General features: G+C 39.5%; 1 protein-coding gene across 1 annotated transcript in view; it reads right to left on the minus strand.

The window, feature by feature from the left end:
• Positions 1-13,541: 13,541 nt before the first annotated feature.
• Positions 13,542-18,299, minus strand: part of LOC127523037 (spermatogenesis-associated protein 16-like) — a 71,795-nt gene continuing 67,037 nt past the window's right edge. The window contains exon 10 of the mRNA XM_051913487.1: positions 13,542-14,142. Coding sequence (XP_051769447.1) covers positions 13,903-14,142 — 240 coding nt within the window. The 3' untranslated portion in view covers positions 13,542-13,902. The remainder of the gene's footprint in view (positions 14,143-18,299) is intronic.

An 18,299-nucleotide genomic window follows, 5' to 3' on the forward strand; every position in this document is an offset into this window, starting at 1 on the left:
TGTATTAGTACACAGCTGCTGTTGTAAGCCGAGTACAAATAGCTATAAGAAGCTGTTGGGTTGTTTATAGTAGGATCGTGGATTGTGTAGTCTTTCATTAGAATGCCACGAGTTTTCTCTACAAAAAGACTGTAATGATTTATTGATGATGTATCCCAATGAGCTCCAGGCTTCCTGTTGAAGATCTCATCACAGGTGAGTCTCTAGTGGAACTGGGAAAGACTGAAGGTCGATGTAGATGAGGAACATGAGGTGCGTCTCAATTCGCGTACTTATGCACTATTCTATGACGTTTTTAAATACAAATAGTGCGAGTAGTGCGTTCACACAGAAAATTCCAAAAAGAAAAAGTGTACTTTAAATACCCGGATGATGCACTAAATTAACGGAAAAAACTAATGCTGTGTCCGAAATCGCCCCCTATACCCTCATTCACTATTCCCTACATTACTTCACTAATATAGTCCACTTGAAGAAGTGAATGAAACGAGTGAGTGAATTCGGACACTGAGTGCACCCTTCCGGCTGCCATTTTCGCATAGTTTGTGCTTGCTGTATAATAATAATTTGAAACGTAGCAAACTGGCAGCTCCAGTAGTAATGAATATTTATGTTGAACTCTGCCATGAAAACTAGCATGTACAAACCTTAATTAAATGATTTAATGATCAATTTAAAAAGGAATTTATACTATGTTGGACCAGCGCGGTTCGGAAAATGAATGGATGATTGATTCAGCTGCGGGCTCCATCTCCTGGCGAGACGCGGGAATTCATTCAGCACGCGACTCTCACCGTGCATTATGGGTATTCTCAAGCCGTTGAACGTGCGTCGGCTGTACACTCGTTATTGCGGTGCATTGTGGGATTGAATGAGTGCATATCGTCCACTATGGTTTCAGACACCACTACAAATGGCTGTCCCCTCAAATAGTGCCCTCTTTAAGGGTATAGGGGGCGATTTCGGACACAGCCTAAGTGTGTAATGTTGGACACTTCATGCACTCAACTGTCGCAGCTTTAATTACGTAGCGGAGAGTGAGGGGGTATCAGACTCCGATGTTAAATGACAAAATAATTCACGCACTACATGGATGAGTACATAGTGTATAAGTGCATAGTGCGTCATTTGGGACGCAACTATGGTTATAATTTGTTAGCATTCCTATTCATCTCAAGTTTAGCTGGTGCAGGATCTCATGAAAATCTAGTTAAAAACAAAACTTGCCTTGTTATAAAATGGTCAAATTATGTTATTTTTGTTTATTATTGTTTTTTTGTTTGTTTGTTTGTTTGTTTTTTCTGACAGATACTAGCTAGCATCTAGCAGCAGGGGCTAACTGGTCCGTGCTAACCAGCCAAACCAGCTTTAGGTTGGGCCGAGGTGCTAATATCTTTCTCCTGCTGATTAGCGCCCCCATTCCTCATGCGCTTCTACTTTTTCTCCACCAGCTCTTTCTCTGCTAACTGCTTTGTGCAGGAAGTCCGTTGAAGTGTTCGTTACGTTCAAAGGACTCTGATTATTCCCAAATGAGCGCGTACCACGTTAACTCTCACAAGGCTGCGATAATGACTGTAGCCCGAGACGGCTCTCTTCTGAAATTCAGACAGCACTTCTCATTTCAGAGAATGAGTTTGTTCAGTCTCCAGGAGACAAAATCAGAGTGCGCCTCATAAATGCGTCCAATTAAATATATTTTCGGAATCTTCCTGCGCGTCTAACGAGCATTAAAAACATAACCTTGAAAATTCTGTCAGGATTATAAAGATGTAACACGCTGCCTCGAGAGTGACTGTTAAATAAATCCTTTTGATATCCGGAGTACAGACAGCTACTACTCAGCTCACTGCGTGCCATGTGCGATATGCATGCGCAGAACCTTTGTACCTCGATTTCCATCCACTCTTTTGGCATAGAGCATTGATAATTCGCCGGTGCTACACAGTCTGAGACAATTTAAATTACTGCCACCCTGCGCCTGCTTTCAGATTATCCAGAGACGCCTGTTTATGTGTTCTGAATCTCCTGTGGGTGTCTTCAAAGATGCTACTTCAAGACTTGGTAAAGAAACTCCAGCAGAGGATTCAAACTCGTCCCTTTTGTTTGGGGAAATAATTAGAAAGTCTAATTTCCGTGATCTTCGCAGGCAGGCATTTCTGAGTATAAAATTGCACAAGATCAATAGTTCGTGCTGAGGAGAGGCGTAATAAGCTGTAATTGTTCATCTATTCAGTGCTACAAATACCTCATCCCTTTTACAAAGCGCAGTTACTGAAGTGTACCAGCTAAAGGTCACACATGAAACAGCTTTTTTGATGGTTTGCACGGTGGCATAAATGCTGCAGGTATCATGAAAATCTTAGAGGCATTGCACGCTTTAATATTCTATATAGCCATAAATATTGCCGTATTTTATGCTTTAAATGCTTGAGAGTTGAACATATCCGTTAGCTTCCTATTTTTCCCATTTGCATGGCATTTTGTTTTTTATAGACTTAAAGACTTTATGATTTTGCAATAAAAAGGTTTATAAGTTAATATTTGTCAAGACTTTAATAAATCTCATTCAGTGCCCTTAATTTACTACAACCGAGCTGTAAAACTGAAGTATTACCCTTTCCACAGATTTACTGGAAAGTCCCTTACATAATTCAGCAGTGCGTGCTTTGATCATAACCCTGCAGTATGGGGTATGAAAGTTACCAAAAATCTTGTCTCCTGATCACATTCATTCATTCAAGTTTATGCAGAATGGCCTTAAGTCTGATTTCTGCTAATGCACTGATCTTTTATCGTGATGTAAAATGGTTGAGGGTCAATTTTTGTCAGTGATTGTCAAGCCAAAAGAGAGAATTATTATTATTATTATTTTTTTTTTTCAGGTTCTTTGATCTTATTCGACCACACAAGAAGAAAGAAAGTCATACGAGTTTCGGATGACGTGAGGGCGAGTACAAAAAATGACAAGTTTCTTTTTTGCATTCCTTTAATCTGTCTCTGATAGTTTAAATGTGGCCTGATGGTTTGATGTTGAATGGTCTCCTGCTAAACCATTCCCTTTTAAATGTTTCACGACAGCTTGAGAACACAGAGTAGCCTATTTCCAGACAGATCCTTCATGAAGCTTGTGTCGTCTTTAAAGCGTGAAGTTCTTCTGAAGAACCCTGTTTGTTCTGATAGTGGAATAGTTTGGAATGAAATGGGCTCAGATCAGATTTTGTACTCCACACTCTAGTGACAGATTCACACCTGTCTCTACCTTTCCTCTTGGAAATGAAAGATGGGGAGAGAAAGAGAGAGAGATGAAAAAATGAAAATCATACTTCTTCGGTCCCCCAAGTTCTAACTACAGCAGCACTTCTGTGTGCACTCTATTTGATCAGAAAGATCTCCCAACTTCTTCCTAGAGCGAGAGAGAGAAAAAAAAAAACCATGGCAGGAGAGATGTTTACCTGCATGCTCTCTTGGGCTCAGAGCAAACAGTTTATTCCACTGAAATCACAGCAAAACCAGCACCTCCTTCCACACCGGGATCTGTCAGCCAAGTTCATCTTCTTTCTCTCTGACAACTGTATATTTTAGTCAAACAGCTTGGCTTTCCATGTACTTATATACTAAAGTTCTGTATTTTCATGTTGCGACTCTCTCCACATGCTCATCCCACCCACGTCTAGCTTATTCCTGTAAATATTCATCATATACAGTGGTTTAGCAGTTTGATACATGGCTCCAGGAGCTGGGCAGCGTTCAGAACAGCAGGCGGTTGGTTTCAGACCTTGCTGAAGCTCTACAGGGTGTTTAACGATTTCATAATATGCTTCTGAAAGATTATTTTTTACCATATGGAGTTATTATTGATTTGTGTTTGTTGTTTTTTCGTTATTATATAAAGTGGATAGTGGTGGTCCTGGATGCCAATTGGTCAGTACAGCACTTCAGTCGTGTTATATATATATATTTGACCCGTTTACCATATCACTGCACAGCTCCCATAATGGATCGTTATGTTTGGTGCATAGCAACACTCTATTACATAAGAGGCTGTATCTTCAGATGGATACTACTTAATGAATTTGCTTGAACATAACATTTAAATAAAAATGTATTGAATGATAAAAAAAATAAAAAATATTTAAAAAGATGTTTAGCTAACACAGTGTAGGAATAACGGGGACAACAGAGTGATTGGATGTACAGTTTTTGTCTGTCGGATAATACATGAAAAATAATACATTTCAAAAGTTTGGAATCAGTAAGAAGTCTTTTATGTTCAACTTGATCAAAAGTAAAAACAGTAATAATGTGAAATATTACAATTTAAAATAACTGCTATCTATTTTAATGTATTTTAAAATGTAATGTATTTCTGCAATGGTAAAGTTGTGTTGTGCTGCTTAATATTTTTGTGTAAACCATGATACATTTTTTTTCAGGCTTCTTTAATGAATAGAAAGTTCAAAAGAACATTTATTTAAAATGGAAATATTTTGTAAAATTTTAAACGCCTTTAACTGTCCTTTTTGATCAACTTAATGCGTCCTTGCTGAAAAAAAAAGTGTTCATTTCTTTCAAATATATTTTTAAAAAAAAGTACCAACCCCAAACTTTTTAATAGTAGTGTACATTAAAGGAGCTATCTGACCAGAATATTATAGAGACCTAGCAGTGGATTTTATTGACTTGGCAACCCAGAGCTCCCTAGCAACCACATAGAAATGTGTTAAAAAAAAAACAAACAAACAAAACAAAAACAAAAAAACACTCCAAACGTCTTAGCAACTGCATAGTAACACAATCAAATAGAATCCATTTTCTTCCAGATAGCAGTTATTTTAAATTGTAATATTTTACATTATTACTGTTTTTACTTTTGATCAAGTTGAACATAAAAGACTTCTTACTGATTCCAAACTTTTGAAATGTATTATTTTGAAAGTGTAAATTAACTCACTGAGCCATCGGATTTCATCAAAAATATCTTAATTTGTGTTCCGAAGGTCTTACAGGTGTAGAACGACATGAGGGTGAGTAATTAATGACATTATTTTCATTTTTGGGTGAACTAACCCTTTAACTCCACCCACCACTGTCTGATTGAGCCACACAAAATTACAAAAGAAATCCTGCTAACAACAGGAGCAGTGGTGTGGAGAGTAAGGCGGATGGCGTTAGCTTTTGACATGACCAACCTGACTTCAACAACTCATTCTCCTTTTCCCTATCGCACATCAGCTCGAAGAGGCATTTATTTTAAATAAAAATTAATAAAATATTCTAAAAGTGGAAATTAAGTGCCTAACAGATATTTAATAGTGGGAATAAAGTGTTTAATGGGTAGGTTTAGGGGAGGGCTTTATAGGGACAAGTAATGTTCCAATTAGGCAGCATCCATATTATTTTAATAAATACAATCATGTATATTGAATATGTTATTTTATAATATACTACAATACATTGAGGTGCAAATAGTATCTGCCACTATTTCCACTAAGTATAAATAGCTTCTAACTATTACAAATTAAATACTGCTATTTTCTTATTAGTGTAAATAGCATCTATCACTATTTAGAGTAAATTGCATTTTGTGCTATTTGCACTTAGTGCAAAGAAAATACTTTTTGTTGCTATTTAGACAAATAGATGCTGTCTTTATTAAATTAATTCAGTTACATTTATTTATAAAGCACAGTCAAAAACAACAGATGTTGGCCAAAGTGCTGTACAAAGTTTAAGCAAATAATATTAAAACAGAAAATATAATCGCAGGCAATGCACAAAGTATACCACTGCACCTACTGATGACTATATGCAGTAATAAATAGGTAAAAGGGATTTGAAATCATCATATGTCGATGCAGATTTAAAGGATTAGTTCACTTTCAAATGAAAATTACCCTAAGCTTTATTCACCCTCAAGCCATAGGTGTATATGACTTTCTTCTTTCTGATGAACACAGTCGAAAATATATTAATAAATATCCTGGCGTATCCGAGCTTTATAATGAGAGTGAGCAATACCAACGAGTATGAGCTGAAGAAAGTTCCTCCATCCACATCTATCCATCATAAACGTGTACTCCACACGGCTCTGGGGATTAATAAAGGCCATCTGAAGTGAAGCAATGCATTTGTGTAAAAAAAAATCCATATTTAACAAGTTATGAAGTAAAATATCTAGCTTCCGCCAGACTGCCTTCCGTATTAAACTTAGGAAGAAAGCACAATGCCTCTCGCAGTTCAAAAAGCTACATCCTACGCCTTCCCTTTTCAATTTACAGAAAAAACTTAACTGATGCAACGCCAGTTCCATTTTTTTTTTTTTGCAACTTCAGTGAAGAGATACCAGCATTGGTTGAATATTTAACCTATTCTTTGTTTCTGTCAAAAGTCTATTGGCAGCATTTTTGACAAGCTAGAGACGTGACAGTAAAGACTGTGAGAAACCCAAGTACAATACATTGCAATAATCCAGTCTGGATGAGATGAAAGCATGTATTACAGACTCCAAATCTGCATAACAGTGTTATGAAATATTATATTTCCTAAAAATGGCATACAAAGGGAGCATGTATAATGAAAATTAAACTGGACCCAAAATTGAGCCCTGGGGAACCCCATACAAAACTGATGCACAAGATGACGAATAATTGCCAATCTCCACAGAAAAGGTCCCATCTTATAAATATGAAACAAACCAATTTAAAGCACAATCCTGGATCCCAATGAGCTGTAAACAATTGAAAAGGATGCCATGATCAAGAGTGTCAAAGGCTGCACTGAGGTCCAGCAAAATTAGAACTGCAGTTTCCAGAATCAACAGAAAACAGTGAGTCATTTAATACTTTGAGCAATGCAGACTCTGTACTGTGCTGTGGTCTAAAGCCAGTACCATGGTCCTTTAAAAATTAAGAAAGCTTTTTAAACACAACCTTCTCCAAGAAGACCAAATTCTGCACCTAAAAGACATTTGCTAAATGTTATTTAAATACAACTAATGTAAACGGTAAACATAAAAGCTTGAAAAATGTTTTTATATCACCTGTGTGTGTTGAGACCCACATCAGTGGTTTTCCTGCATAAAATTGGACAGCATTCTAGTTATAGAAAACTAATAGCTTATCGTGTGAACCACAGAGCACCGGTTATTTTGTAGCAGAATAGAGAAAAGCAAAACTCATCTCCTTTTAATTTAAAACCTTTCCTCTCAAGCTGTGGATGGGAATACTTCAAAATTGGATCAGTACACATTTATCGTGCTTTATCAAAATCCACAGCGTTCAGAAACATCATTATACAATCTAAACACCACCGAAAACAGCATCACATATTCTCTTTATAGTGCTGCTGCCGTGCAGTGAATTCCTCTTAATTTTACATGCAAGAGTGGATTACAATAACTGTTTACCATTTAGAAAACACGCTGCGGTAATTAATCTCTACAACATGCCGATAGTGTGCAATGCAAATGTCTTCCCTTCTCACACCACTCGATGAACGCCTTTAATGTATTGAAATGAATACGCACTAATTGCTGACCCTAACACTGGAGGGGCCGTGCGGACTTGACCAAGGGCTCCTAATTGCCTAAAGACACTGGACGGGCCCATCAGAAACTCAGGGCTAAGCACTATAGTTTGGGACGGTCTATAATTGGGTCCTGGCTAACGGAGATTGCGGGTACTGTATGTTGCAAAGCTCAAGGACTTAAATGAATCAGCACTGTGCATATGTGTGTGTGCATAGAGATTTCCACAGCTGTCAATACGGCTGGATGGCTGAAAACGGCTCCCCCCACGGGACCCCTGTTGTGTGCGTGCGAGCGATCAATCTTCACCCAGCACGTGAGTGACAGAGCCTTTGGTGTGTGTGTGTGTGTGTGTGTGTGTGTTTACTCCTTGTGTTTTGAAGCGCCTGATCAATCCTCCTCCGCCTCCGACTGTAACCTGTGAATTCAGACCATTAACTCCCCTGCAAACAATAATATAGTCATGCTTCGGTGATGTGTTTTCTGTCTTGGCATGCTGGTTTTGCTTTTACTGGTTCAGCCTGTGGTGCATTTGTAATGCTCAAGAATGACATATCATTCAGGTCACATTCCAGACCAAAATCAAAAAGGAATGAATGAATGAATTATTATTATCATCATTACTACATTATTTTTTTTTTTTTTTAAATAAGCGATATATTATTTGTAAATATTGTAAAGTGTTTAAAACATGTAATGACAGCTGCACATGTGCATAGGTTGTCTGTTAGAGGGACCAACTTTTGTTCTCTTCCCTTTATTTTCCTCTTTCTATTTGTGACCTGAGTTGAATGTTTATTTGTATTTTTTCTCACTCAATCCCCATGTATGCAGATGAGTGTGACAGTACGCAAGTCATTTTATTTGAAATATACAGGACTTCACTAGACCTTACTGATTCCCAGGTGTTACTTGAGCTCCCCCATTTTCTGTCTAATGCTGGTTACACACCCAAAGTCATTACACACAAGATAATCGGGCTGATTTTGGGCCGATTTCTCCCCTTCCGACAATAGGTAATGTCCCGATTATCTTGATGGTTCTACAGATTATCTTATCAGATTTTCCTGTGGTGTGAGGTGTGTTAAGAGTGACTGAATCTGCTCGGAAGAACATCGGAGGCGCCACGATCGTGAATCGTAAATATTCAACATGTCAGAAATCCTGATGTGTGGGGGGAACCCCGAGGACAAACGCGTGCACGCTCTGGCGATGTTTCATTTCACGTGAAAAATATCCAATCAGAAAGCGAGCTGACAGAAGACAGAAGCATAACAAATGCAGTCATGGCGCAGCACAAAGTTAAATGGATTTGGACAACAGAGATGGAGGATCAGCTTGACGATTTGTGGCAACCACACGAGTGTTTATACAAAGTGTCCTGTAAAACATACCAAAATCATTCCAAACACTATCAACGCAATTTCTTCCTGCCTATCGTCCGTCATCTTCATTCTGAAGTCTCGAGAGATTTTACGAGATTTCCCGTGTTCACAGTCAGGAAAATCTGTTCGTGTGTGGTGTGCTGTCTTTGTCACATCATGCAACACCACACACTATAGGAGCACAACGGTTAAATCTAGGATTTTTTTTTTGTCCTCTTGTTTGTGGTCTCTCACACTTTGAAAATCTTATACGTTTTCAAAAATCTTTTAGTGTGTGCCCAGCATAAGGAGCCAAAGAAGTGGTTTAAAGTCCTGAGCTCCCATGTTTCCACGTGGGCCCAGTTTTGTTATCTGTTTAGAAAGGTTTTTCTGCCTTCTGATAATCAGGAATGCTTAAATGAGGGGTATCCTAGACCAGATGCCAGACTAACCTTTGCCTACATTTGTTACCCACATGCTGAGTGAATTTTGAAAATGTAGAACTTTATGGTACTGTGTGAACGTCTGTGATGGACCTTCTCTTGCATGCTGTCTTACATATGCACCCCAAGTCCCGCAGTCAGTTCCTGCAGCAAGGCAAATTCATTGTTTCAGGTGTTTGATGCTGGGGTTTACTTCCCATAACTATCCATCCTGTAGACTCCAGAATAGTCTGAATGTGCACTTAGGAGGTAAGCCCAATCAGCAGGTTGAACAGACTATAGAGACGCAGAGTTCGGAACACCCAAGTAGTGTATAGTGGTTACGGGCACGGGTGCCTTAGTTAGGCCCAGGTCGGGAAACTTCAGAGGGGGAGGATGTTTCAGAGAGGAAATCCTCCCCCGAGACAGTAAATGAGCCTCACTTACCTGACTCATCTCAGGCCACTCAGCCTTCTCTTGGTCATGTTGAAGACCTCACATCCTCATCTTACTGGCACACACCTTTCCATGTTCAGGTCAATTTTCTGACGAGTTACTAACGGCGATTCATTCACGAATGTGCACAACATGCTGAAGTGCCAACGCTCCTTTTGTGTGGACACAAGACTGTCATAATGTTATGGATTTCCTCAAAAGTAAACTGACGTCAGTGCCTATCTTGAGGTTTCCGCTGTTTTTACTCCCATTCTTCATTCAAGTGCGTGTGTGTGATGTCGGTCTAGGTGCTGCTTTGATGCAGAGGGATGAGGAAGGTAGAAACTGTGCAGTTGCCAATGCCAGAGGTGCTTTGCACAAGTCTGAACATGCTTACTCTACCCCCAAGAAGGAGTGCCTAGCAGTAATTTGGGCATTTGAATAAGACTGTACACTGAGGGACTGCATGTCAGTTTTTTTCTGCCCACAGCAGTTTGAAGTGGTTGTCACAACCTAACCCCACTGGATGACCATTGGTCTATAGACCATTTTACCTGCCAAGAGAATTTACAGCTATAATTTTCACAGCTGTATATGTGCCCCCACAAGCTTAAGCAAAGCTTGGAGAGGCTGCAGGACATTATCAATCAAAAACTGACTGCATATCCTGATGCTGCTATCATAGTAGCAGGGGACTTCAATCATGCAAACCTTAGGTCTGTTTTACCAAAGTTTTTTGACAATGTGCGTTTAACTACAAGAGGGGAGAACATTTTAGATCAAGTTTATACCAACATTTCAAATGCATATAAAGTCTCACCATCTCAGAACCTTGGATTATCAGACAATCTCTCTGTGTTTCTTAGCCAATCTTCTAAACCACTGATCAGCAGAATTAAGCCTGAGATAAAGACTGTGCAAGTATGGAGGGAGGACAGTATCTCAGCACTGCAAAATTGTTTTGAAAACTCTGAATTGGGACATATTTGCACAGGGAGCTAACTTAGAGGAATATGCCTCATCAGTCCTGTCACATATAAAATGTACTGTACTGATTATGTGACTATAAGAAGAACGAATTGGAAGTGTTTTCCAATTAGAAGCCTTGGTTTAACAGCGAGGTTAAGGCTTGGGATACTGCTTTTAAATCTGGAGACATAAGGCATGGTTACCTTGAACCCAAATACACTCAAATTAATTAAATGAATTGAAGAGTGTACTATCCAAGTAGTAATAAAGATGTTTACTGTCATAATGATGACAGTAGTGCAGACGAGTAGTAGCTGTTCCGTGCTCTGGCATGGTTAGCGCTCACACTGCATGCATACCACGCTCGAGCCGAACTGAACCGTGCTCTGGCCCACCTCTTCCATATGCCTTTAAACGAACTGCACCCAGACATGGTACAGAGCGATCACACTAGTCAAACGAACTGGGCTTTGGGGGTCAAACGTGCTCGGGCAGGGTTCAGAGTGCCTAGTGTGAGTACACCCATTGAGGCATACAAAAATAAAACTGAAGCAGGGTGTCAGGGATGCAAAGCAAGTATAAACAGCAATATTGAGGAGAATTTCAACAATAATGACTCCTGTAGCATGTGGGAAGGGATCAAGGCTGACTACAAGTGGCAATAGCCAGATGCCCAACATTGATACTGCTTTCCCCGATGTCCTAAGCCAGTTTTTTTTGCTTGCTTTGATGATGAAAACAATACCCACCTACCACTTTTACTGCACCATTGCAGACTGAGCAGGCACTCATTGTACACCCAGATCATGTGAGGTCCACCCTGCGCCAAATTGACATCAAGAAAGCGGGACACAACTGGCACATGTGTTCACCAGCATATTCAACAGCTCACTTCAACAGGCTATTGCCCCTACAACTACTATCACCCCTGGTCTAACATGCTGTCAGATGTAAAGAAGTATGTGGAATTGTGCGCTGTCTGCCAATTCACTAAGCCATCCCACGGGACGCTTGGTGGTTTCATGGTTCCAATCCGCCCCCAATATCCCTTGGAGGAAAAGGGGTGGACTTCGTGGGCCCTTTGCCTCAGACACTGAGTGGTAATGCATACATCCTTGTGTTTGTAGATTACATTTCTCAGTGAAATTTTTGCTCAGCTTGGTGCCCCAAAGTATCTGATGTCAGACAGGGGATCTGCGTTTATGAGTGATCTCTTCAAGCACATGATTTCTGACTTGGGTACTGAGCACAGATTCACAATGGGATACCACCCTCAGACAAATGCCACAGAGAGAGTGAATCGAACATTGAAAACATCCATTAGAGTGTATGTTGGAACCAAGCATAATTCTTGGGCTTTCTTCCCCACATTACCACTCAGTGTGCTGTATTGCCGAGAACTGGACACGCCTTTGGATCTGATTTCTCAGCCTGATTCTCTTGGCGTGGAAGATCTGGGTCTGACTTGGATTCCCTCCAGGAGGCATCTGATCATGTCAGGTCTTTACTGGAGGCGAATCACTCTAAGAAAAGGTACTACTATGACAAGAGGCATTGGTTTGCTTCTTTCTTCGTAAATGATCTGGTGAGGATCAAGACTCATCCATGGTCTGACGAACTTACAAACTTCACTGCCAAACTTGTCTGATGTGACTACGGCAGAGGATGCTGGTGTGTTTCTTGTGGTAAACATGGAACTTTTCCGTACATGGGATCCTGGTAATGTGTCAGAGGTTGTGCCTGTGGATTTGCCTCCGAAAGTTTCAGTGGACAGAACCTTGGGGGCTCCTGTTATGCAAGTCCTGGTGTGACATCCTGTGACTATCCTACAGACGATGTTTGTAATCGTGATTTATTTGATGATGTCAATGGCGAGGGCGTGAGTGACACCATATCATACTGTTATTGGTTTTTGTCTAGGTTAACCAACTCTGTTGTGTTTTGTTCTTATAAACATAAAAGGGGAACTTATCTTGTAAAATGTATTTTGCCATTGGTATATGAAATACCTATGTACCTTTTCTTCTGTTTGCTTGTGACCTTTTCATTTGCATCCTTGGGCGAAGTGTTTAGATGAGTTAAAAACTGTCATGCATGGCAGTATTTCTCATAATTTAGCCTTCCTTTTCTATGAAGTGGGAGTATTTACAACTATTCATGTATGAATTTTTCACAGTGCTGTTGGCTGAGGACAGCCATTTCTTCCCCCAAGGGGGACTCTTTAACACTCACCTACAGCATTTACGGTAATTTGTAGTAGAATGACAACTGCGCAAGGGCGTAGAGGGTGTGTCTGTAAGAGGTGTAGAAGATGAGCAAGAGAGGAGATAAATGCTTTGCAGACTGTCGTTCCATTTATTTTACTCTTGCTATTTGTGACCTGAGTTTATATGTATACTTTTTCTCTCAATTCTTATGAATGCAGATGAGTGTGATGGTGCTTAAGTCATATTATTAAACCAAGGGAAACTACGTCAGCTCTCATCTCTTGTGCATCTTTTCCTCCAACACCACATATTGTTTTTCTTTCTGGGCAACCAAATTGTTTTTGTAACTGATTATTTAATAAAAACAACTGTCATTATAATAAAAAAAAGTTGCTACTTTAAAATGACCTTTACTGGTGTAAGTCATTTTAAATAATGTTTTCATTTATATATATATACAACATTTTTACAGTGTAATGAGGATCATCATTAAGAATATTAAGAATGATTACAATAAACTCAAAGGTAAAATTTCAAACGCATTATGTCAATGAGAATTTGGCTGGAAAATGGGCTTAATTGTCAAAAAAGAAATATTAATGGTACTAAAAACAGGATTAATTTTCTTTTAACAAAATATGCAGTCATTTCTTACTTTTTTTCCTACTGAATTTGGGGTGAAAAAGCCCATGAATGTGTTCATTGAGATTCATCCATATTCTATACGAATGGTTACATAAGTGAAACAGACCCCTTTCAGTGCTACTTATGCTTAAAAAAAAGATGCTCTTTTATTCATGCCAACCCAATGTAGATATCCAGGAGATGGTACAGTCATGTGGGGAAGGGGTTTTCTTGTGTCGAGGAGGGAGTCATAAAACGAATGTGGGATGGTTTGAGAAAAGACGGATCTGAATGATGGTTCACCCGCAAAGCCCATTTATTTCCGTCAGGGTGGAGTAATGGCCTTTTGGAGTGTCCTACTTCCTGGCAGAAGATAAGTGTTTGTGGGGTGGCGGAAGGTGCTCACTTATTGGATGACTGGGCTGCAGATAGGCCACTGCATTTGGTTCGCCCTGAGGTGGTGCGGCGGGACTCCTGAGGGACATCTTTTTTAGGGCTTTCTTCTCTTTAGCCTTTTGCTGTCTGGTGGCTCTCAGTGCCGCCTTCTTCAGATAGGTCTCCTCTAACTGATAAATCATATCCTTCACTGCCTCCACCTGTCAAAAAAAAAAAAAAAAAAACCCACATGATTACCCACATGATGATTTGTTCACCCTCATGTTGTTCCAAATCCGTATGCCTTTCTTTTATGGAACTTTGAGAGACATTTGAAGAATATAGCTGGTCTTTTTGAAAGCATATAGTGACCAGGCAGTCAAACTCCCCCCTCTCTCCAACCACAACCCACAAAAAGAGAGAGAGAGAGAGAGAGAGAGAGAGAGAGAGCATGCAAAACACAAAATAAAAAGAGCACTGTAAAAACATAATATTTTTAAATAAATATAACATTTTACAAGTAAATATTTCAGTCTTTCTACTTAAAATGTCATGTTCAATTCAATGTGTTACTTGCCATTTCTTTGTAATAATTTGTGAAACTAGCAATTTCTAAGTGAAAATTGATTCTACACCAAATATTTTTGGTGGTTCATTATGTGCCATCCTTTGAAAGCACACAATGAAGCTTTTACAAATTGTATAAAGTTGTTTTTCCTTTGCCATAACTCTCATATCTCATTTGCATTTTGCATATGTAAATGTGGTTTGATTAGAAGAAGCAAAAAGCAATGGTGTCTGCCGTCATTGACGTCAAACTGGAATCTTGACATGCAAAGTTTGAATATGCGAATGCACAAATTAGATTTGAGAGCTGTCATGGCTTTTGTAGCATTTTTATGATGGTTTTTGGTTCTTTTTGAAGCTTGCCAGTCCAGGGACTTACGGTTTGCTTTCCTTACAGCACATTCAATGTTTCAGCCCAAAAGATTTATTGTAAAATTTAAAATGTTATCAAATGAAATTTAAATATATATTATTTACATTTTAAAGTTTTTATACAGTACGGGTTGTACTGCATTTGATTATTAAAAAAAATTATACTTTATAGATTAATTTATAGACTGAATTTATAGATTTAAAAAATCTATGCTTTTTACTTAAAGGGGTCATAAACGTGTCATTTTATTGTTTTATAATGTTTCCTATGGTGCACATAATGTTAGTATGCTTTTTACATCAAAAATTGTCATAATTTAGAAATAAAACGCATTTTTCCTACCCTGATTTTAGCCCTCTTATTTGAACGCTTTGTTTTATGGGGCATATGTGCTGTGAGACTTCAGTGTAAACGCCCACTGCTGTGATTGGTTAACATCTTTGCCAATGAAATAGCTAAGTATAACTCTCTTTTAGCACGTTTTTACTATTACAGCTCTCAAGGTTAACTAATCGTGAAAAGTGTTGATTATAGCATTACATTACATAATTATATTTAGATCATGGCATGAAAAGGTGCGGTGATGAACATTGTAGCCGATCACAGACATGTTGAGCACACACTAACAAATGCTTTCATCATAACTAATAGTGCAAACTTGATGTAACTAAGAGATTCGTTGAATAAAACGGGAGTTTTCCAGAACTCAGTCACTGATAAACCAGCTCCAGCACACAGTGTTTGATTGACAGCTCTAGCGATTGTAAAGGGAGCGTTCTTTGATCGCTTTCTATATATAATTTAATCACGTTTAAATAACAGATCAATTTCATCCTACTAAAGGCGGGTGCACACTGTGCGATTTTGGCCACGATTTCGTTGTCCGAGACAAATTTTGCAAATCCTAAAAGATTCCTATAATCCTAGGCAAAAATCTGTAGACTCTGATCGCTAGTTTGACATGTTCACTGACAGCCGATTAATGACCGTTGCGATCAAATATTTACCTCAGACGAAATTCTGGCAGTGTCAGAAGATTTGGCACACAGTCCTGCAGTGTGACTTCTCCTACGACGAACGTCAAATTGTCTTTGTTTTTCAAGACAAGCCGTTATCAAAATTAACGGTAGAGATGTCTTTGTTAGCCACCATTTCAGTTCCGCGTGTAATGCACCTCACAGTCACCGAACGTGTATGGGTTGATGATGTTAAACTCTGGACAAGTTTTCATCCGCGCGTCCATTTTTAATGCATCTTGACTGTCGTACAGTCTGACAGCTGAGATCCCACAGTGTGACATGAGGATCATGTTCGTACAGTCTGACAAGCAACAATCGTAAAGGACTATTATAAATCGCACAGTGTGCACCTGGCTTAAGAGAAACAACGTGAAGTTGACCGTTTAGTAACTGGTTTGATTTACTGACACATAGACAAAGAACATCTGACTGTACATGAAACATTCAGATAAGGCATTAGAATTAACACACATGTTGTCGCATTACTGTCGAGTCAATATCGTAAAAGTCAGTTTGCAAAGTCTGTGCCAAAATGCGATTGATTTACCAAATAATCCACAGTGAAATGTACCGAATACAAATAAATAAAGCTCAACTGAGACATTCACATCGTTGAAAATAACCATAATTCTAGCATTAGGATCCTTTGAAAGGTAATGGTACTTTTTTAGTCCTTTATCACTCTTCTGTCCTCCTCATCTCACTAATACGCCAGTAGGCGGGGCTAACGTTGCAATGATGAAGTAGGTATTGATTTCTTCTGTGGTGGCGGCGTTTCACCTACGTATCTATCACAGATAGGCACATTCCAGGATCAGTCATTCTCTGGGCCTGGTGTCAATAAAAGCTTTTATTGGACTAACAAGGAAGTTTTCAGTTCTGAAACTTACAGGATATTCTTGTAGTATGATGACCTCTTATATTTCAAAAGCTCAAGGAAAAGTTGATTCCTCAATTCATGACCCCTTTAAATTTCATGAAGCTTGGTTATGTGACAGTTTTGTTTATGGTGTAATGAGAGTCATCACAAGAATTCTCATTTTATGTTCCACCAAAAAGTTGTGTTTAGCAGGGGTGTCTAATCCTGCTCCTGGAGGGCCACTGTCCTACAGAGTTCAGCTCCAACCCCAATTAAACACAACCTGAATCAGCTAATAAAGGTCTTACCAGGCATACTAGAAACTTCCAGGCAGTTGTGTTGAGACAAGTTGGAGCTAAACTCTGCAGGACAGTGGCCCTCCAGGGCCGAGTTTGGACACCCCTGGTTTAATAATAATAATAATACTAATAATTTCTTACATTTATATAGCACTTTTCTGGGTACTCAAAACACTTTACATATGGAGGGGGAATCTCCAGAACCACCACCAATGTGCAGTATCCACCTGGATGATGCGACGGCAGCCATGTTGCACAAGAACGCCCACCACCACCAGCTTATAAGAATGACATGAGGGAGACTAATGGTAATTTTTAGGTGAACTGTTGCTTTGAGACATACACAAACACATGCTATCAGAGGACAGGGACATGCCATATCATTTTTATCAAGCTTTTGCATTTGAAAAGGTTGCAGATCAACACAGAAACATGTTTTTGAGACCTTGCAAAGTAACCCCTGCCCCCCCCTTGGAGACTTAATTACCTCCTCAAAAACAAAAAGGGACGTGGCTCCCCTTTCGCCCTCTCATTTCTGAGTAGATGGCTGGGCATGAGAATTTATTATGTCTGCTCTTGGAGAACGGGAAGGAGGGGGAGTGAAATATGAAAGTGAATACGGGATGTGAGTTAGGATATGGAAAAGAAAAGCAAGGTTGAGGGAGAAAAAGCGTCAAAGGCTCAGTAGTTCAGAAACACGCAGTTATGGGTAGGTGGTGAGTCCTGTTTGCTTATGAATTCAGTCCAAGTGTGTTTGTTTGGAAGGTTTTTCCTTTTTCTCCTCTGGGAACCAGCCTGAAAGCTCCACAGCAGAGGGCCGAACAGTCATTCCACGTTCAAAAGTATTCTCTCTCCCCTTTTGCTCACTTTTTCACTCAAATGCACTTCCATTTTCTCTTTCCTTCTCGCTCTTGGTCCGTGTGTCCGACTCAGAGTGAGTAATGGGCACATGGGCTGGCCACCCACTCATAAACAGACAGATTCGGCTCTATCCCAGCAACAATTAGCTCTCCATTACTGTGCATATCTGTTGGTTTTTGTGTGTGTATGTGCAGGTCTTGGCTTTTTGCTTCTGCTACCACTCAGGCATTCAGCAGCGATACGAGAGCTGTCAAAGTGCCTATCAAACCTGTCAGCACTCATCATTCAGTCCCCAAAACAAAAGGCCTTCTTGGCAGAGAGGAAACAGAGCCCTGATCAAAGAGTCCATTCTCTCCCTCAGAATACAGTAAAGCTCATTATGCAGTCAGACTGTCAGTCC

The sequence above is a fragment of the Ctenopharyngodon idella genome, chromosome 11 (genome assembly GCF_019924925.1).
Source record: "Ctenopharyngodon idella isolate HZGC_01 chromosome 11, HZGC01, whole genome shotgun sequence".
Taxonomy (NCBI): Eukaryota; Metazoa; Chordata; class Actinopteri; order Cypriniformes; family Xenocyprididae; genus Ctenopharyngodon; species Ctenopharyngodon idella.